We start from the raw sequence: 22,695 nt of genomic DNA, 5'->3' as shown, positions 1-22,695 counted from the left end.
AAAAGTGTTTTTGGTTTGTGGTGCTCAGATTCAGTGTAGTTCTACTTTAAGACATGGTGCATAGAAATGGATGGACAGGTGGAGACTTTAGGTTAGCTCTGATGAGATGCAGAAAATGCAAACATGCTGCATTTTTGCACACCTCACCACTCCACACCTTTCTGCTTAGTTTTAGTGGGACCAGAGCACATAGAAAACAACTGTGTACTATATTCCTTAGCAGTAGTTTGCGTTGTTCTTCTGCAGAAAAAACACAGGTCGCTGCATGAAGAGGCCCTTTAAACAAACTCAAGATCACTTTTTTTAACTAAAGAAGGGCCTTTTTCCTGCATTGCCTCAGCTATGCCCATCCCAGAGCAGCATAATAGGAAAAAATCAATCTACTGGTGAATTGATTTAGGGCTTATAATATGCTACATTTAGATCCATACTGCATTGAGATCTTTACAGTATTATATGGATCTGAACACAGTCACATTATGTCTGTGTGAATCAAACAAGAACAATCGGCGTTCATGGTTTGATTTTGACTGTATTTCATGTGATACGCATGCACAAACATTTACAAGTGTCCCCATATAAAATACCATTACATGCTCATTAAAGTGTTACTAAACCCAGGACCCTGCATTCACTATATCTGGTCTCCCGCAGTACACAGCTAAATACTGCTAAATACCTTTTCTCATCAGAAGTATATAGCAGTTTTGTGACTTCTGTCAGTGTCTGGTTAAAGCTTGAATGAGTTGTCATTCTCCCCTGATTGTCCTTTGAGGCTGCAGGACCCCTGACCCTCTGGACAATGCTGATTGGCCCTATGCTGATCACATGCACTCTCCCAAGGGAAAAAAAAAGTTCTAGCAATACTGAGCATGTGCAGAGTGCACCCAAGGCTCTATTCTATCAGGAGATGGTTTGGGGACAGTGGAAGAAGGGGAGGATCAGAGGAGACAGGATCAAACAGCCTTTTTACACAATGCAGAGGATTAACCTCTTAGGTTCAACAGCGAGTATAACAAGCATGATTTACTGCATATACAGACTGTTGTGGGTTTAGAAACACTTTAAGTAAATGGGCACGGGCATGTGTGGTGCCACCTCTAAATATTCAGGACCAGGGAAGAGATAGAAGCATAAACAATAAGCGGGGAGCTGCGGTGGAGCAGGCACAGAATGACCTCACCATTCAGTATGAATGACTTTGCAAATATTTTGCACCTTAACTCAAATGGACATATACACTTGTATGTCAGAATGAGCTGAGATGCACTATGGACCGCTTTTTACACAGGGTTCTGCAGCCAGTTTTCTGCCAGCAAGATCCTATGTAAAATTCCACACCTGTGTGCAAGAGGCTTAAACCTTCTTTGACTTCAGGGCCCCTTTCAGACATGCGGACCGTTTGTCTGTTTTTCATCCATCCAATGATGGATAAAAACGGACATCAATGCATCTCTATAGAAAAAACTGATGTAAACGGATGATCATTCATTTACATCTGTTTACATCCGCTTCCATCGACATCCAGTTTTTGAAACAGATCAAAGTCCTATTTTTCTTCTCATTTTAAGAAAAAACAGATCAGATAAAAACCGGATGTAAACAGACAAATTTGTAAAAAAATCTTAAAAAACGAATGAAAAATGGATGTAAACTTCATCCGTTTTTTCTTTGAACTGACAAAACGAACGGTTCGCATGTGTGAAAGGGGCCTAACCCACCTTGGCTGATAGTTGCTAGGATTTCAGAAGGATGAACTGTCTTTGGGTTCTGCAGTGTAACCTCATGGTAAAGTTGTTTATGTTCCTCTATAAAGTCCCACTCATCCATGGAAAAATAGATTGAGACATCCCCACATTTTATAGGCACCTGAAATACAAAAAATGAAAGTCTCTTAAAAAGGATCCTTGACCATTGCATCTCTACCCAAAACTTTTTCTCTAAGCAGGGGAGGATTAGAGCATTTGTCAGAAGTTTATGGTAATGTCTCCCTGATGGGAAGATTTATCCTCCCTATTTGTCCTGGGGACCACTGTCACTGGTACAAAAAGTGATGGGCCATTTCAAAATGGAAAAATGTAATGTCATAGATACAAACTGACACCAACACTAAATTGACAGTTGGTGGACCTATTTTTCCCCCAAAAGCAAATCAACAAAGTTATGGGTATCAAACCAAAGTTGGTAGTGACTGCCACATGTTCACAGCAGAGATCTAGATTAAGAATCCCCAATACCCTATCCTCTACTGGTCTTAAAGAGAAAAGATAAGGAACTCTCAAATTGTAGAAATAAAGGACCCCTTTCTAACTTCAACTATATAAAATGCTTCAACCCTAAAGAGTTGTGGTAAGGAGTCTAATGCCCCATACACATGATCAGAAATTCCGTCAGAGAAAACTTGGATGTTTTTTCCCATGGAATTTCCGCTCAAGCTTTCCTTGCATACACACGGTCACACAAAAGTTCTCTGAAACTTTCGACCATCAAGAACGCAGAGACGTACAACACTACAATGAGCGAATGAAGTTCAATGCTTCCGAGCATGCGTCAAATTGTTTCCGAGCATGCGTGATTTTTTGCGTGTCCAAATTGCATACAGGCGAACGCATTTTCGGATAGGAACTTTTCCCCACTGAAAAATAGAACATGCTCACAATCTTTTGCTGGCTGGAATTCCGCCAGCAAAAGACCGATGGAGCATACACACGGTCGCATTTTCCAACAAAAAGCTCTCATCGGAGTTTTGCTGGCCGCATTTCCGATCGCGTGTACGTGGCATTACACACCTTCACAATCATTACCATTGACAAAGCCATTACTCTTGTCCTATAGTGAACAGTGACAAAGTGATGTCTGCACCATATAAAATCTTATATTCTGGCAGTACTCACCTCTCCAGACAACAGGTGGGTGGCACTATGAGGAGAATTCTTCTTCACTATGACATATTCCTAAAGAACAGCAAACAATATTTTGCCAGATGTTACCAATCATTTTACTTAGTTGCACATTATAAAATGAAGAAAGCTTCATAATTCATTTGACAGATTTTCCAACATGCTCCCTGCACTATGAAGCTTGCAGATCAAAGTTTGTACAAACAGGAGAACACAGCAATGGGTGGCACACATATACAGTATATATATATATATATATATATATATATATATATATATATATATATATATATATATATATATATATATATATATATATATATATATATATAAAGGTTTTGCCTTGGGTGACAATAAATTGAACAATAATGTGTTCAGGGCTTTGAACCAACGACCCTAGTGCTGCATGGGTGATAATATGGTCATTACCTAAGGTAACAAAGTCAAATATACCGTTTTTTTCGTTTGGGGGAAAAACAAGGCTGTCAGTCAGTGTGAATTTGTTTGTATATGTTTTTCATTGAATAAAATATTAAATATCTTCCCTATAAAAATAGGGAAATTAAGATTACCACTAGAGGGAGCTCTAACATAGAAACATAGAAGTGTGACTGCAGAAAAAGATCTAATGGTCCATGGAGTCTTCCTTTTTTTGTTTTGTTTTTTATTTCACCTTTTTTTTTTGTCCCAAGCTGGTTTAGTTTAAGTTTCCTTTCTGTTGATTGTCTCAATATTCTAAGCAATGCTTTGATGGTGCTGTATTTAAATATTAATTTACACACATATACAGTATCTCATAAAAGTCAGTACACCCCTCACATTTTTGTAAATATTTTATTATATCTTTTCATGTGACAACACTGAAGAAATGACACTTTGCTACAATGTAAAGTAGTGAGTGTACAGCTTGTATAACAGTGTACATTTGCTGTCCCCTCAAAATAACTGAACACACAGCCATTAATGTCTAAACCGCTGACAACAAAAGTGAGTACACCCCTAAGTGAAAATGTCCAAATTGGGCCAAAAGTGTCAATATTTTGTTTGGCCACCATTTATTTTCCAGCACTGCCTTAACCCTCTTGGGCATGGAGTTCACCAGAGCTTCACAGGTTGCCACTGGAGTCCTCTTCCACTCCTCCATGATGACATCACAGAGCTGGTGGATGTTAGAGACTTTGCGCTCCTCCACCTTCCGTTTGAGGATGCCCCACAGATGCTCAATGGGGTTTAGGTCTCAAGACATGCTTGGCCAGTCCATCACCTTTACCCTCAGCTTCTTTAGCAAGGCAGTGGTGGTCTTGGAGGTGTGTTTGGGGTCGTTATCATGTTGGAATACTGCCCTGCGGCTCAGTCTCTGAAGGGAAGGGATCATGCTCTGCTTCAGCATGTCACAGTACATGTTGGCATTCATGGTTCCCTCAATGAACTGTAGCTCCCCAGTGTCGGCAGCACTCATGCAGCCCCAGACCATGACTCTCCTACCACCATGCTTTACTGTAGGCAAGACACACTTGTCTTTGTACTCCTCACCTGGTTGCCGCCACACACGCTTGACACCATCTAAACCAAATAAGTTTATCTTGGTCTCATCAGACCACAGGACATGGTTCCAATAATCCATGTCCTTAGTTTGCTTGTCTTCAGCAAACTGTTTGCAGGCTTTCATGTGCATCATCTTTAGAAGAGATTTCCTTCTGGGACGACAGCCATACAGACCAATTTGATGCAGTGTGCGGCGTATGGTCTGAGCACTGACAGGCTGACCCCCCACCCCTTCAACCTCTGCAGCAATGCTGGCAGCACTCATACGTCTATTTCCCAAAGACAACCTCTGGATATGACGCTGAGCACGTGCACTCAACTTCTTTGGTCGACCATGGCGAGACCTGTTCTGAGTGGAACCTGTCCTGTTAAACTGCTGTATGGTCTTGGCCACTGTGCTGCAGCTCAGTTTCAGGGTCTTGGCAATCTTCTTATAGCCTAGGCCATCTTTATGTAGAGCAAAAATTCTTTTTTTCAGATCCTCAGAGAGTTCTTTGCCATGAGGTGCCATGTTGAACTTCCAGTGACCAGTATGAGAGTGCGAGAGCGATAACACCTAATTTAACACACCTGCTCCCCATTCACACCTTTGACCTTGCAACACTATCAAGTCACATGACACCGGGGAGGGAAAATAACTAATTGGGTCCAATTTGGACATTTTTACTTAGGGGTGTACTCACTTTTGTTGCCAGCGGTTTAGACATTAATGTCTGTGTGTTGAGTTATTTTGAGGGGACAGCAAATTTACACTGTTATACAAGCTGTACACTCAGTACTTTACATTGTAGCAAAGTGTCATTTCCTCAGTGTTGTCATATAAAAAGATATAATAAAATATTTACAAAAATGTGAAGGGTGTACTCACTTATGTGAGCTACTGTATCTCTCTTTCCTATTAGTACTATTGATTTCTATCAATGATTCATGGAAATATTTGGTGGCCTTGATGAGAGCTGTATGTATTTACCTCTCCTGTAAGCAAGTAGATTATCCCCAGGGCATGGTTCAGGATTCTCTCAGTCAGGCGCCTCTTTTCCTTTTTCATTTTGCTGTAAGTAAATGCTGCAAGCACAGAATTCTAAACGAAAAATGTGAGAGCGTTAGGTGAAGCCAGACCTTCACTCAGATACAGGGCACACACACAAATCATTTTACTGACATTCAGTAAATTGCATTCAGTAAATTCAGGCATTAGGTTTGGCTTTAAGGTGATACCCTTCCCTGGCTACCTTAAAGAGTTATGCCCCGTACACACGGTCGGATTTTCCGATGGAAAATGTCCGATCGGAGCGTGTTGTCGGATATTCCGACCGTGTGTGGGCTCCATCGGACATTTTCCATCGGATTTTCCGACACACAAAGTTTGAGAGCAGGAGATAAAATTTTCCGACAACAAAATCCGTTGTCGGAAATTCCGATCGTGTGTACACAAATCCGATGCACAAAGTGCCACACATGCTCAGAATAAATAAAGAGATGAAAGCTATTGGCCACTGCCCCGTTTATAGTCCCGATGTACATGTTTTACGTCACCGCGTTTAAAACGATCGAATTTTCCGACAACTTTGTGTGACCGTGTGTATGCAAGACAAGTTTGAGCCAACATCCATCGGAAAAAATCCATGGATTTTGTTGTCGGAATGTCCGAACAAAGTCCGACCGTGTGTACAGGGCATAACTCCTCTTTTATTGAGAAAAAAAACATTCCCCTCTGGGAAACTTTCTAGCAGATTCCTATGTTTTGTTGCTCTGAAGGAATAATTGTTTTTTTGTCCATGCGTCCATGTGCTTAGTGACTATGTATGGGAGTGGTTTTGTACTTATCAATCAGCTGCTGCACCTGCAGGGCTCTAATGGGGAAAGTGACAGGGTCTGCATTAGACATGATTTCCCTTTGGGAGTGTCACACAAAAAAATTTTGTTTCAGGGGATGCCCAAAATCTGACTTGTATCTCACTGCAGACTTCTGGGAAAATCTGTGAGCCAATCACAAAGCAGGAAATGATGTTTCTTGGGGGGGGGGGGCGTTCCATACACTATCTGTGTACAGAACACTTCCAGGTAGCCATATTGTATTGCAAGTTACAGAAAATTACAGAGCTGCAGATTGAAAAGAAAAGGTCATTTTTACTTGTTCAGACATTTTATTGAAGAATAGAATTGGTTTACAAAGACCAAGAACAAAAGGGAAGAGTCTCAACAATAAAAATGGTGAAACAGAGCATACAATAACACAATATGAAGATAGGAACGCAGCCCTTATAGAATGCAGGCTTGAAAGGTGAAGCTGAAAAAGGGATCATTAAACATTAGAGCTGCACAGTTAATAGTTAAGAAATCACAATCTCGATTCAACCCCCCTCATGATCTTAATCCGGTGTCTTGTCGAATACAGTCCCCTATCCAGAAGTGTCCGCCCTGTACTGCGCAGGCGCAGTACGGAGGACAAACGAGACGCCGAAAGTCTCCGAAGTTCAACAGCTGATCGTCAGCTGTACACGGCGCCTGCGCATTTATTCTTACCCTATGTCCAGGATCATTCCCTACTATCCAAGTGGACATAGAGTTAGAATAAATAGTTGCCGAGGGCAGCGAGGCCGTGCCCGAAGCGTGGCGAGCGAAGCGAGCCCGCGAGGGGCCCTCTTACACAGCCATCGCTAACAGGTGCCCGAGCGCCGTGTACAGCTGATGGTCAGCTGATCAACTTCGGACATTTTCGGCATCTCCTGCTGCTCCGTACTGCGCAGGCGCTGCGCCTGCGCAGTACGGGGCGGACACTATCTGATAGGAGGACACTATATGTCAGAACACCGGCATTTCCACGATTCATGTAATGTAACAAGTGCAGAGCCGTTCTCTGCTTACAGCTGTCAAAGAAAAAAAAAGCCAGCAAAGTTTATCACAACATTGCTCAGTGCTGAGATAAAAAGAAACAATGTATAATTTGGTTCTTTTAGATCAAAGGGATGAACTTTGGTCTGTAAATGAGGTCAGTTTAACCACTTAAAGACTAGGCCTTTTTCTGACACTTGTTGCTTACATTTAATAATCAGTATTTTTTGCTAGAAAATTACTTAGAACCCCCAAACATTATATATATTTTTTTAGCACAGACCCTAGAGAATAAAATGGCGGTTGTTGCAATATTTTATGTCACACTGTATTTGTGCAGCAGTCTTTCAAACGCAATTTTTTTGAAAAAAATACACTTCAATGAATTTTAAAAAACGAAACAGTAAAGTTAGCCCAATTTGTTTGTATAATGTAATAGATGATGTTACGCTGAGAATCGTGAGAGAATCCAAATCTTTATTTTAAGCAAAAAAATTGTGATTCTAATTTTTTCCAGAATCGTGCAGCTCTTTAAAACATCCTATAACATACAGTTGCGGTGAGGAAAAAGTGAACAACATAGCACGATGGTAAATAAGAGAGGTGATGGGAACCCCGTGTAACTTCCGGTGGTTTGGGGTTCTCTGCAAACCCAGTGTGGTGCTAAGGAAAAAGGGGGGTAGGAGGGGAAGAGATTGGGGGCTCCATGCTAGAAACAATAAAGATGGGAAGGCGGTTTTTCACCCTGTGGAGGGACAGTGGCTTTTAGGAGTGGTTGCAGATGGCGGCCAAGCAGACTTAGATGAGCTAGCGAGCCTATACTAGTGGGGTAGGTCCCTACTATGAACAGAATAGTAAAGGTCCGGAGGTTAGAAGAGAGAAAGGGGGGTATGAGGGGAAGAGGAAAGAGTTTGTCAGTGAGATAAGGGAGGTGATAGGCCAATCCTGAAGGGAGGGTGGAGTAAGGGGAGCCCTGAAATGAGGGTTCTGGCTTGTAATAATGAGAACAATCGGGGGGATAGTAGGGAAGCATCAAAATCAGCTGGAAGGTAGAGCTCTACCCAGGATTTCCATAGATTTTCATATTTCTTGACCTTATCGATCAGAATTGCTTCGACCTTGGCATGGATCATGGCTCTAGTAATTCTATTCTTAGTTTCCGCAATGCTAAGGTAAGGGGGTTTCCATGCCATGACTATAGTTTGTTTGGCAGCGGTAGTGACCTGCAGAAGTTTGAACTGTTGTCTAGTCACGGCTGACGGTTTTTGGTTTGGAAAGGTAATTTTTAATAACATCCAATTACAAAAAAACTTGAGTAACAATTGTATATGCCATATTATATATTTTTTTTTATTTGTTATATTTATTTCCCATGAAATTGGGGTTCCCTTTAAGTCATTAAAGTGACACTAAACTCTGGTTTCAAAATAGAAAATTCTATTCTAGTTTTCTTAAATCAAAAACCTTCTTATGCTCTCAGCTTCCTCCTAATTCCATTTTTTTTGTTGTTGCTGTCATCTGACTTCCTGTTTAAGGGTGGCTACGTTCATTCTACATGGTCCCGAGATGGGCTATGGACTTTGGGATTTGTAGTGTGTACAGAGCAGTACAAATGACCCCCAACTAAAGTGCACTGCTTGTTTGAAGCAAACAGAAATGAAGGGGGAAAAGGAGAGGTTTGGGAGCTCATGGAGGCAAAAAAAACAGTAAAGATTTCATAAAAAATAAACTACAGGGCCATTAAGTTGTGAATGTGTATGGACTATTTTTAGAGAATAAGGACATTGTTTAGTATCACAGTAAAGATAAAAGCTTTCAAGAACCCCTTAGATGCCTTTTTCGGGCTTTGTACAATTCTGGAAAATGGTTCTGAAACCCAGATATTTATACACAGAGCTACAAGGAGGAGCAATAAAACATGACTTTTTTTACAAATACAACTAATTTCTTGACACTCATGCAGAGTAACGGCTTAACAGTCAGGCTATGAAGAAAGATCAGAACTTAGGAGTGTGATTGGGGTAACTGACCTGGGGATAAAAAGTCAAGGCACACTCCTCACTTCAAAGTCCTTTGGAAATGATCTTATACCAGACAAGCAATGAAATACAACCACTAATATAATACAACTATTTTTCCCCGACATACTTCAATAGTAATGGCTATTGTAAATATTTAAGATATATTTATAATAATCAAAACTGAAATTGACACTAAACAATATCCTTAGTCTCCAAAAAAAAAAAATCCATACACATCCACTACTTAAAGCGGAGCTCCACCCAAAAGTGGAAGCTCTGCTTATTCGCCCCCCTCCACTGCTATATTTGCCACTTTTTGGGAGGGAGCGGATACCTGTCAAAACCAGGTACCCACTCCCACTTCAAGGTAAGATCGGCGCACTTCGCTCCCGGCGATTCATAGAATTTCCAGCCCCTCCTCCTTCTCCCTGCTGACTTCTGGGAAACACACATTTCCCAGAAGACAGCAGGACCATTCAGAGAGTACAGGGCAATTCGCACATGCTCAGTAGGAAACAGTCTGTGAAGCCACATGGCTTCATTTCCTGTTTCCCTTAGTAAGGATGCCGGCGCCTGCACCCAAAGATGATGAACGAATTGGCTAGGGGTGCCGAAATCACGGGATACCTGGACAGGTAAGTGTCCTTATATTAAAAGTCAGCAGCTACAGTATTTGCAGCTGCTGGCTTTTAATTTTTTTTTTAATACAGGCTGGACCTCCACTTTAATAGCCATGTGATCATTTTTTTTTTCGTGAAATAATTTCTTAATGTGTTTTTGTACCTCCTTGTAATAACCTCCATGTGCTCCCAGGCCTCTCCTTTTCCTCCTCATTTGTGGTCATGTGCACTGCCCTATGCACACTACAAATCCCATAGTCCATAGTCTCTAGTCCATCTCAGGCATGAACAAGAGAGGGTGGCTACATTCCTACATACAGTGGAACCATGGATAACAAACCATCCTCCAACAGGAGGTCAGATCACAGCAACAAAAAAAAATAATAATCTGTAGATTTGGAGGAGGCTGAGAGCAAAAGAAGGGACTTTTTGAATAAGGAATACATCCGTGAATTAGAGCTGCATGATTAATCGTTAAAAAATCCTGATCTGGATTCAACCCCCCTCCCGAACCTAATCAGCTATGTAAACAGTGCAGAGCCGAGCTATCAAAAAAAAAAAAAAAAAGCCGACAAATGTTTGTCAACATTTCTCAGCACTGAGAAATAGAGAAGAGATACAATGTATCTTTTAGTTCTTTGTGGCCCCTTTCACACAATCGGCCCGCTCGGATCTGCCTGTTTGTTTTTCAGGCAGACACGAGCATGCCACCCATTGACTTCTATGTGTCCGCTGACACCCTCCTGCCATCCGATCCCACGAAATCCGCTCAAAACAGACGGATGGTGATACGTTCGCCATCCGTTCAGCGGATCAGATCGGATGAAAACGGACATAGAGAACAGCAGGGCTTTGACAGGTTCATCCCTGCACAGTGAGCAGAAATGGACCTGTCATCTGCCTGCTCAGCGGGGATCAACAGAGCAATCCCCTGCTGAGCTAGCAGAGTCAATCCAACGGATCAACCCCGTGTGAACACAGCCTTAAGCCTCGTACACACAATCGAATTTTCTGCAGACAAAGCATCAGACTTTTGTCCGAAGGGCGTGTGCCAGGAACTTGTCTTGCATACAAATGGTACACAATTGTCGGCCAACAAACACGAACATATTGACGTACCAGACGTTCTACGAGCCGATAAAGAAGTTTGGTTGTCAGGCGCCACCCTTTGGGCTCCTTCTGCTAATTTCGTGTTAGTAAAAGTTAGGTGAGTGTTGATTCACGCTTTTCAGTTCGTTTCTGAACGGCCGTTCATCAACCAGCCATGTTGTGGAATCAGAGGAGAGAACGTGCTATTATTGGCCTTGGAGTTATTGCTTTGACCCAAGTCTAGTCCAGGAACAGGAGGAGGAGGATTTCTTGGACCAAAAATTGGTTGCTTAAAGCGGGAGTCCACCTAAAAAAAAAAATATTAAAAGCCAGCAGCAACAATTACTGCAGCTGCTGACTTTTAATAAATGTACACTTACCTGTCCCAAGGTCCAGCGATGTCGGCAGCCGCCGCGGATCACTCGCTCGACTCTGGGCAGCTGCCGCCGCCATCCCAGTTGAGGGAATCAGGAAGCGAAGCATTGCAGCTTCACTTCCCGGTTCCCTACTGCGCATGCGCGAGACGCGCTGTGCGTCGTAACTGGTCCCCGCTTTCTCCTGGGACCTGTGTGTTTCCCAGGAGACAGTGCGGAGGGACGGGAAGAGGCGTAGACTCCTGTGGGAGTCTATGCCAGGAAGTGGGTGCAAATACCTGTCTTAGACAGGTATCTGCACCCCCCCTCCCCCCTGAAAGGTGCCAAATGTGACACCGGAGGGGGGAAGGGTTCCAAAAAGCGGAAGTTCCATTTTTGTGTGGAACTCGCTTTAATCGTGACCACTTATGTCATATGCCTTTGCTGTGGGAGCTCCAGGAGAATAATCCGGATGATTTTTTGGAAATGTCCAGTACTTGGCAACGGGGAGAAGTCTCCAGGACCTTACGTTTACCTATCTGTCCACATTCAATTTGCAACAGTGAGGAGATCAAAATTGTGTGTGATTGATGACCAAACCCTAAAAAAAAAATCAAATTAAGTTTCATTTTTATACACAGGAAAGTGTCAGTCCGGAGGAGCCCGTGGCCAGCAGCCAGACGGAGTCCCAGATCCCTCCCCTACGCCCTCCTGCTAAAAGGGCCAGGAAGTGCAGAAATCTGGACGAGGCCATAGCTTCCTTTCTCAGCCAGGCCACTACTGCCATCTGTACTGACCCAGATGAGTGCGAGGGATTTGGCGTGGTGACAGCCAATAGGTTAAGGGGGGTGGCCGGTGACCAGAGGAGAAGGTGCGAGGAGCTCGTCCTGCAGCTCCTCAACAGGGGGGCGACGGGCAATATCTATACCACCACCCACCTGTGTGATTTTGTGGGTCCACATACACAACCTCCGCAGCCAACACACCCACCTCAGCCACCCCACCCACCACAGCAGCATGGCGATCAATGGCAATACCAGCCCCAAGACCCCCAACAAGGGGATTTTCACCCCTTCCCCACTTACTAATTTTTTTTTTTTTTTTGGTTGAATAATGATTTGTTATATTTTCGGATACATAGAATGCACTTTTTGGTTAAGTTCTATTGGCAGATAGCATGTCTAATTTTATTTGTTTTCTTTTTTTAATGGCAGCCGTCCAGTGTAACAAAGCCCCGCCTCCTCCTCGTCTGTGACGGAACACTGATTCAGTTTCCCAGCAGTGAGTCAGTGTTCCGCCTATCACGGACAAGGACGAGGAGAAGGCGGGGCTTTGTTACACTGGACGGCCGCCGACTAGACTACATGTCACAGCGCCGGGAGATCAGGTGCATGAGGCTGCAGATGGGCACAGTGAGGAAGGGAGACGCGGGTATAAGCCGAGGGGGGCTTTTTCAGCACAAAAAAAGGTGCTGAAAAACTCGGCTTATACTCGAGTATATACGGTATATTATGTTCTCTCTGAAAATCTGCAAAACAGTCTTGATTTTTTTTTCTCTTTAAATAAAAAATTTGATCTCTGAGTCTGAAGATATTTACCAAATTTCACCTCTAATAGTATATACAATAGAGGTCGACCGATATATCGGCCGGCTGATAGATCAGCCGGCTGATAGATCGGCCGATATTTAGCTTTTTTTACTTAATCGGCATCAGCCGATTGTGCTGATAAAAAAAGCCGATTATAACTTGCAAATGACTTCTGTAATAGAAGTCAATGCAAGTTGCCTTCAGTTATCTGTGAAAAGACTTCTCTCCTCCCTGGGCAGCCTGCCAAGTCTGATTAGAAGATACATTGTATCTCTTCAGGTTCTTTTATCAATGAGCTGAACTCCTTGTGTAGAAGCTCTCAGTTTAAATATTTAAAGAATAAATCTTTTCTGACATTTGTTGCTTACAAGTAAAAATCCTGTATTTTCTGATAGAAAATCACTTAGAACCCCCAAACATTATATGTATATTTTTTTTAGCAGAGACCCTAGGGAATAAAATAGCGGTTGTTGCAATATTTTATGTCACACGGTATTTGCGCAGCGGTCTTTCAAACACATTAAAAAAAAAAAAAAAATACACTAATGAAATAAAAAAAAAAAAAAAATAAGCAGTAAAGTTAGCCCATTTTTTTTCGTCCAAAAGTTTTGATTACCTGTTTTTGTGTATTTAATATTTAAGATATAGTTATTTTTTTTTATCTAAATTATACATACAAGTGAACTGATTGGAGGTTTGTTTTGTTTAATAAATGTTTAAATGTAAAAAAATTTCTGTATCACTTATTACTTAAGGTTGCTATCACACTGCAGCGGGCATGCGTTGACGGTAAAACGCTGTTAGTTTTAGCGGCGCTTTACCATCATTTTAGCGGCGCTATTCGGCTGCTAGCGTGGCGCTTATAACCCAGCTAGCGGCCGAGGAAGGGGTTAAATGCACCCATGAAGCGCTGCTGCCGAAACGCTTTGCAGGTGCTTCGGCAGCAGTGCACATTCATTTCAATGGGCAGGATTGGTGGAGGAGGGGTATACACCGCTCCAAAGATGCTGCTTGCAGGACTTTTTTTTAACATCCTGCCAGCGCATCGCCTCAGTGTGAAAGCACTCGAGCTTTCACACTGAGACTGCAGTGGAGACGTTTTACAGGCACTTTACAGGCGCTATTTTTAGCCCAAAAGCGCCTGAAAAACGCCCCAGTGTGAAAGGGGTCTAACTGTTAGATTTTATGAGATGAAGGGAAAAAAAAAAAAATCGCCTAATATATCGGCCCAAAAAAATCGGCATCATATATCGGCCATCGCGATTTCTAAATATCGGCATCGGCCAGAGAAAAACCCATATCGGTCGACCTCTAATATACAATATATCTCTTCTGTCTGTAATGCTGTGTACACACGACCGGACTTTTCGACAGCAAAGGTCCGACGGAACGAATCCGACCGGAGAATTCGATCGTGTGTGGGCTTCATCAGACCTTTGCTGTCGACTTTAGAAATAGAACATGTTTCAAATCTTTCCGACGGACTCGAGTCCGGTCGGAAAAACCCCATTCGTCTGTATACTAGTCCGACGGACGAACAACGACACAAGGGCAGCTATTGGCTACTGGCTATGAACTTCCTCATTCTAGTCCGGTCGTACGTCATCACGTTCGAATCAGTCCGACTTTGGTGTGATCGTGTGTAAGTCCATTGCATCAGAACTCCACCGAAAGTCCGTCAAAAAGTCCTTCGGAGTTCAGTCTGTCGAAAGTCCGCTCGTGTGTACACGACATTATTCTCAGAGTGGATTAGAGATTTTGCTCCCTAACCATATAGTTGGTTATTTATGGTTACCACTGCATAGAGATATTTAAGGATAAATTGCCTTTTAATTTAAAGTTTACATAATAACTAAATTATACACCACATTTTTTTTAAGGTTATTATCCGATTAATCGAAACAATAATCGGCCAACTAATCAATTATGAAAATAATCGTTAGCTGCAGCCCTAGAAAAAATAAACTTCAATTAATAAAATAAATAAATAATAATAAACAGTAAAGTTAGCTCAATTTTTTTTTTTTGTATAATGTGAAAGATGATGTTACGCCACGAGAATCGTGATCTTTATTCTAAGCAAAAAAATAGTGATTCTCATTTTATCCAGAATCGTGCAGCTCTAACGTGAATAGATTTTTTTTTTAACCAGTTCAGTGTCAATATAAGAGTCTTATTGGGGTAAGAACTCCAGGCACACTTCAGTAAAACCGAAAGACCTTTTGCAATGTCCTTAGTCTTTACTGTCAGAGGTCAGAAATGTACATTCAGGCCCCTTTTACAGGGGCACCTCCATCTTGCAGATTCCGCTTGCTCAGCTGGGGATCGCTCCGCTGATCCCCGCTGAGCAGGCAGATGACAGGTCCTGTCCGCTCTGCTGTGCTGAGCAGGCACAGACACAGTCCTGCTCTTCTCTATGGGGAAATCGGGTGGAAACAGACCACCTGCCCGTTTTCATGCGATTCTATCCAATCTGCCAGACAGGTGGAAAATAGTACCGCCATCCGTCTGGATTTTGTGGGCAGGATCGGATCGAATGGCAGCAGGTGTCGGAGGACATGTGTCCACTGACCTCTTCCACTCCATAGGGGAGACTGGAGGGTCCAATCAGAAACATTGACAGGCGAACCTGACCAGAAAGCCTGTGTGAAAGGACCCTTATAGTCGTACATAACATTCCTGTCACTATTTCAATCACAGTCCAGCGTTTTGAATTTTTGTATGAATTTACATTCCCATTCCAGCCTAATATAATCTAACTACTTATTTCCTGGCAGCTGCTAAGCTTATCCTGAGATACTAGAAACAAAATGAACCTCCTAGCATCCGAGAATGTACATACAGTGGATATAAAAAGTCTACACACCCCTGTTAAAATGTCAGGTTTCTGTAAAAAATGAGACAAAGCTAAATCATTTCAGAACTTTTTCCACCTTTAATGTGACCTATAAATTGTAGAACTCAATTGAAAAACAAACTGAAATCTTTTAGGTGGAGGGAAGTAAAAATTAAAAAAAACTAAAATAATATGGTTGCATAAGTGTGCACACCCCTAACCACTTCAGCCCCGGAAGATTTTGCTGCTCAATGACCACAGCACTTTTTGCGATACGGCCCTGCGTCACTTTAGCTGACAATTGCGCGGTCGTGCGATGTTGTACCTTAACAAAATTGATGTCCTTTTTTTCCCCCCACAAATAGAGCTTTCTTTTGGTGGTATTTGATCATCTCTGCGGTTTTTATTTTTTGCGCTATAAACAAAAAAAGAGTGACAATTTTGAAAAAAACACAATATTTTGTACTTTTTGTTATAATAAATATCCCCAATTTGTTTTTTAAAAAAAGCAATTTTTTTCTCAGTTTAGGCCAATATGTATTCCTCTACATATTTTTGGTAATAAAAATTGCAATAAGCGTATATTGATTGGTCTGCGCAAAAGGTATAGCTTCTACAAAATAGCGGATAGATTTATGGCATTTTTATTATTTTATTTTTTTTTACTAGTAATGGCGGCGATTTTTATCATCACTGCAACATTATGGCGGACACATTTGACACATTTTTGAGACGATTGACAATTATACAGCGATCAGTGCTATAAAAATGTACTGATTACTGTATAAATGTCACTGACAGGGAAGGGTTAAACACTAGGGGGCGATCAAGGAGTTAACTGTGTTCCCAGACTGTGTGTTCTAACTGTAGGGAGAGGGGGACTGACTATAGGAGATGACAGATCATGGTTTCTAGCTATTAGGAACTCACAATCTGCATCTCTTCTCAGAACAGAACAGGGATTTGTGTGTTTACACACACACATGTACCTCTTCTGCCTCTCGTGCCCGCGATCGCTCGCAACTGCCGGTCACGAGCATCGGCACCCCCGCAGTGCGGTGGCACGCGTGCGCCTGCTATCCCGCTTAAAAGAGCTGACGTATAGCTGAGATGGCTCGCGGGATCATGCCGACCTGCCGCAGTATAATGACGGCGGATGGTCGGCAAGTGGTTAAACTAATACTTTGTTGAAGCACCTTTTGATTTTATTACAGCACTCAGTCTTTTTGGGTATGAGTCTATCAGCATGGCACATCTGGACTTGAACTGGACTTGAACATCTGAACACTCAAAATCTGTCAGATTGCGAAGGCATCTCCTGTGCACAGTCCTCTTCAGATCACCCAGACATCCCAAGTCTCCCGCGAGGTGCGGGGGCCTCCCGCATTTCAGGGGCGGCTCCCGGACACCCGCAAGTGCTGCCCAATATCCCAGCTTCTAGGTCACATTAAAGGTGGAAAAAGTTCTGAAATTATTTATCTTTGTCTCATTTTTTACATCACAGAAACCTGACATTTTAACAGGGGTGTGTAGATGGTCCCCTGGTTCACAGTCAGGATGATCGGTGTAGCAGGAGAGACAGCTGTGAACACCGATCTCCCTGTATAGCTGACAGTCGCTTCTCCTTCTCTCCCTCCCGCGGGTGTCAGCTAAAAAGCTATACAGGGAGATCGGTGTTCACAGCTGTCATTCCTGCTGCACCGATCATCCCCAACATGCTCCCTGTATCCTCCGCCTCCAGCCCCCCTCCGTGTCCTTCTCCCCCCGTTCTTCTCCAGCTCCCCTCCGTGTCCTTCTCCCCCCGTTCTTCTTCAGCTCCCCTCCGTGTCCTTCTCCCCCCTTTCTTCTCTGGGTCCCTGTCCTCCTCCTTTGCCCCCCCTCCTCCCCCCACAGCCGGCTTCCCTCCTCTCCTCTCCCGCCAGCTGTGGGGATCTGTCAGGATGGAGAGCGGAGGAAGGGACCAGTCATTTACCGACCCCTTTCTTTTCTGAATTGGACACAGTGAGTGAGATCGCTTCTGTGTCCTGTGATTACTGAGCAGTGTAACCTGTGTGTTACTCTGCTCAGTTTATGAATGGACAGGAGCCACTGTCTTCTGTCCATTCATCTTCAATGCTGAAAAAGGGACTGGGGCATCTGTGTCCTCAGTTCCTTTCCCTGTCTCAAAGAGGAGATGTCAGGGGTCTTTAGACACCTGATATCTCACCAAAGCCCCTCTCCCAACAGGGTTGATTTAAAAAAAAAAAAAAAATCTTTATAATAAATTAAATTGTAAACAAATATTAGAAAAAAATTAAATTATAAAAAAATATATAAAATAAAAAAACTACTGACACCACCCCCCTGCCCTACCAACACTGTCCACTGCCCCAACCCCCTCCCCCCAAAAAGCATTGTGAACAAAAAAATAAAAGATTAAATTGTAAAAAAACAACATCCACTGCCCTACTGCCACCATCACCGCCACATACTCTCCACCCCTTCCCCAGAAGCACTGTGAAAAAAATATTTAAAACATTTTTTTAAAGAAAATAATGAACAACAAAATTGTAAAAAAAATAGAGAAAATAAAAAAAAAAAAAACTACTGACACCGTCTACTACCCCACCTCAATCATTGTGAAAAACAAAAAATAAAGAAGTAAATTGTAAAATAATTGAAAAAATACAATTGTAAAAAAATATTAATAAAAATAAAGAACTACTGACACCATCCACTGCCTTACTGACACCATCCTGCACATACTACTCACCGCTGTACACTCCACACATGCACATACTACCCACTGCCATACACTCCGCACTGTATATTCTCTATTTAACATTACTACATTCTGCACTATGTAAGTCATCTCAGGCTCTATTAAACCACACCCATTTAAGCCACGCCCAATATGTAGCATGGTTTAAGCCACGCCCACATCCCTGAAATGAGTTTTTGCAGGTTGGGATGTCTGGATCACCCCACAGATTCTCAATCGGATTCAGGTCTGGGCTGGGCCATTTCAAAACATTAATCTTCTTCTGACGAAGAACATTCCTATGTTGATTTGGATGTATACTTCAGTCAGTTCGTTGTCATGCTGAAAGATGAAGTTCCTCTTCATGTTCAGCTTTCTAGCAGAAGCCTGAAGGTTTTGTGCCAATATTGACTGGTATTTGGAACTGTTCATAATTCCCTCTACCTTGACTAAGGCCCCTGATCCAGCTGAAGAAAAACAGTCCCAAAGCATGATGCTGCCACCACCATGCTTCACTGTGGGTATGGTGTTCTTTTGGTGATGTGCAGTGTTGTTTTTGCGCCAAACATTTGGAATTATGACCAAAAAGTTCAACCGTGGTTTCATCAGACCTTAACACATTTTCCCACATGTTTTTGGGAGACTTCAGATGTGTTTTTGCAAAATTTAGTCAGGCTTGGATGTTTTTCTTCGTAAGAAAACGCTTCCGTCTTGCCACTCTGCCCCATAGCCCAGACATATGAAGAACATGGGAGATTGTTTTCTTCTCGTCTTTTCATCAATTTTGGAGGGACGTCCAGTTCTTGGTAATGTCTCTGTTGTGCCATATTTTCTCCACTTTATGACTGTCTTCATTGTGTTCCATGGTATATCTAATGCCTTGGAAATTCTTTAGTACCCTTCTCCTGACTGATACCTTTTAACAATGAGATCCCTCTGATGCTTTGGAAGCTCTTTGCGGACCACGGCTTTTGCTGTAGGATGCGACTAAGAAAATGTCAGGAAAGACCTACTAGAACAGCTGAACTTTATTTGGGGTTAATCAGAGGCACTTTAAATGATGGCAGGTGTGTACTGACTCCTATTTAACATGAGTTTGAATGGGATTGCTTAATTCTAAACACCGCAACATCTCCAGTTATAAGAGAGTGTGCACACTTATGCAACCACATTATTTTATTTTTACTCCCCCCCCCCCCCCAAAAGATTTAAGTTTGTTTTTCAATCGAGTTGTACAGTTTATAGATCACATTAAAGGTGGAAAAAAGTTCTGAAATGATTTATCTTTGTCTCATTTTTTTTACATCACAGAAACCTGACATTTTAACAGGGGTGTGTAGACTTTTTATCTCCACTGTTTTTATATCCACTGATGCAGTACATCTCTGCAATACATGAACATTTCTTCACATTTTATCTTTTTAAAGACCCTGCAAATACAGAAAAAAACAAGATCTGCCAAAAACGCACTCAGCTCTTCATTTCCTATTGTGGGCTGACAACACACAGCATTTGTGGATTGGTGGTGTCAGCCCTGCCCAGTTTTCTTTTGATAATCCACTCAAACACTGCCACTGTCTTTAGCTCCAAAAGCATGGGTACCAAATCCCTTGTTGTCTCAAGATAACAACATATTTGAGATAACACAGGCAGTGAGCACAGAACATAGGGAAGCTCTGAATTTGTAATACGATCAACATGTTTTTTTTTTGTTTTTTTTATTTGCACTTACAAAACAAAATCATACAATGGTATGTTTACCGGACCAGAAAAGAACAAATAAAAGTTGGGTTAACATACACTTTAATTCCAAATATATTACATTTATAGATTTCTGGGCCAAATGACATTTAAAGTGGTTCTAAACGCTTTTGCACTTCAATGCATTCCCTGCATTAAGGTCAAAAATACACAACTAACTGCCCCCCCCCCCCCCCCAAAAAAAAGAAACACCCACCTGATACCTCTCACTGCTTCAGCGTTGTACTGGCTGCAGCCCTGCTCTCCTCTCTTTCTGGTCTCACAGGCATCAGCAGGAGCTATAGGATCCTGTTGCTGTCAGTGAAACTCCTTTGAGGAGGGGACGAGGACGTGGTTTGCCTATGCTGTGTGTATCTATGTATGCACACAGCCTGGCTTAGGAACGCATGCAGGCTCAGGCTTGCTGAGGGGGGACTTGGAAGAGGGAGAAGACAGCATGGGTGAGGTAAATCCCAAAGAGGAGGTAAGGGATCGCTCTGTGCATGATCATTGCACAGGGCAGGTAAGTATAACATCTTTAAAAGGAAGGAAAAAAATAATCTTTAAGATCAAGTTAAGAAAAAAAAAAAAAAAAAAATATATATATATATATATATATATATATATATATATATATATATATATATATATATATAAAATATATTGTGTCTGAATTGAGGTTGATGACTTATAAACTATAAACAAAAAATACATACTTTTTACGTCTTGCCCCCATTTCAACTCCCTCCCCCTTCCCATTGAAAGAATAATTTCTTTATAATAAAAAATATTACGTACGTATTGGAAATAAGAATTATGAGAAAGTATAAAAATAATGATACAAATGTGTGCGTGGCTGGAATGATAAAATAACACTGCGCTAGATATCCTGGTACATTCTGGTTATGATTATATGATAATTACATGTATTAAAATTTTTTTTTTTTTTAGGCTTCTTCATATCACCTGTAACATGTTGAAAATACATATATTTGGTGTAAAAAAAAAACAATTATATTACAGTGAGGGGCAATTACAAATGCGCAACATGTGCTTTAAAGCAATCTATCTGTATTTTATTATTTTAATTGTCCTGTAATATAAAAATATCTATGTATCGCAAAAAAAAAAAAAAAAAAAACATTTTCGCAACACTACAAATGCACAACATAAAACACAGTAAAACACAGTACTGGATAACTCAACATGTTAAAAAGAACACAAAATACAATTTAAACACCCTGTATGCTCGCTAAAGATTTACAGAAACACAAATTTCTCCTTTTATTTTTGGCAATTTAATTAAAATGACGTATTCATTACGTTAAATTCATTCAAGGTTCTAATAAAGGTTATGGCTATGACAAGAATATTAAAGAATGGAATAAAAAAAACTTCTAGGTAGCATGATGCAGTGCATGCAGGAATGAAAGCTGCTAGATTGTCCCTGAAAAGTACTAGTGAGCAATATTTGGAACATCAGATGTCTAAGCACAATATTTGATGCATTACTTTGTAGGAGCACACATACAAATACATAAACTATACAGTACATAAGGCTCTTCTAACAAAGCAGTTCAGCCCATACCTTGCAGTCAAATAGGGTTTTAAAAGGAAGTGATGTTGTGTGCAATGTTCCCTGGGATTCTGGGATGTGTAGTAGTCTAGGCTCCTGTAGCTAGGTCAGAGATGCACCAACCGGACTGCAATTCCCAGTATCCCCTGAACAGTGTGTCTCTTAGCAAGGAGGGGACCAATCATGGCTTGGAGCAGAATCAGGCATCCTTTGTAACTTCACATGCTGATGACTCTGTAGCCATTTATTGTACTGGATAGGTCTTTTATATTATTTTGCTATAAAGAATAAACATGCATTTAATTTTCTTTGTCATATAGCATGTAAGCAGAATATTTGGCAGGTAAGGAAATGAAAGACTACGTGTAATGATGGAAATACATGCCTCAATGCTATTATGCGATCATTGCGCGATTCGATCAAAAAAATCAAAACGAACAACCATCTATTTGGCATAATGGGGGTTATTTACGAAAGGCAAATCCACTTTGCACTACAAGTGCAAACTACAAGTGCAAAGTGCACTTGAAACTACACTGAAAGTGCACTTGGAAGTGCAATCCCTGTAGATCTGAGGGGGACATGCAAGGAAAATGAAAAACAGCTTTTTGGCTTGCACATGATTGGATGATAAAATCAGCAGAGCTTCCCCATATTTCAGATCTACCCCTCAGATTTACAGCGACTACACTTTCAGTGCAATTTCAAGTGCACTTTGCACTTGTAGTGCAAAGTGGATTTTCCTTTCATAAACAACCCCCAATGTTTCTTCTGGACGATTAAAGCAATAGTAAAGTCTGGGGCAAAAAAAAAAAAAAAAAACTTCCCCTTGCAAGTTAACCACTTCAATA

General features: G+C 41.6%; 1 protein-coding gene across 3 annotated transcripts in view; it reads right to left on the bottom strand.

Annotated features, from left to right (window-relative positions):
- Nucleotides 1-21,929, bottom strand: part of LOC141107966 (uncharacterized) — a 49,950-nt gene extending 28,021 nt beyond the window's left edge. For all 3 annotated transcript variants that reach the window (XM_073599071.1, XM_073599072.1, XM_073599073.1), the window contains exons 1-4: nt 21,857-21,929; nt 5,416-5,526; nt 2,895-2,954; nt 1,722-1,869 (exon numbers count right to left, since the gene is read on the bottom strand). In XM_073599071.1, coding sequence (XP_073455172.1) covers nt 1,722-1,869; nt 2,895-2,954; nt 5,416-5,493 — 286 coding nt within the window. In that variant the 5' untranslated portion in view covers nt 5,494-5,526; nt 21,857-21,929. The remainder of the gene's footprint in view (nt 1-1,721; nt 1,870-2,894; nt 2,955-5,415; nt 5,527-21,856) is intronic.
- Nucleotides 21,930-22,695: the final 766 nt, after the last annotated feature.

Source organism: Aquarana catesbeiana, linkage group LG09 (genome assembly GCF_042186555.1).
Source record: "Aquarana catesbeiana isolate 2022-GZ linkage group LG09, ASM4218655v1, whole genome shotgun sequence".
Classification (NCBI taxonomy): domain Eukaryota; kingdom Metazoa; phylum Chordata; class Amphibia; order Anura; family Ranidae; genus Aquarana; species Aquarana catesbeiana.
This window is presented reverse-complemented; position numbering and strand designations above follow the sequence as displayed.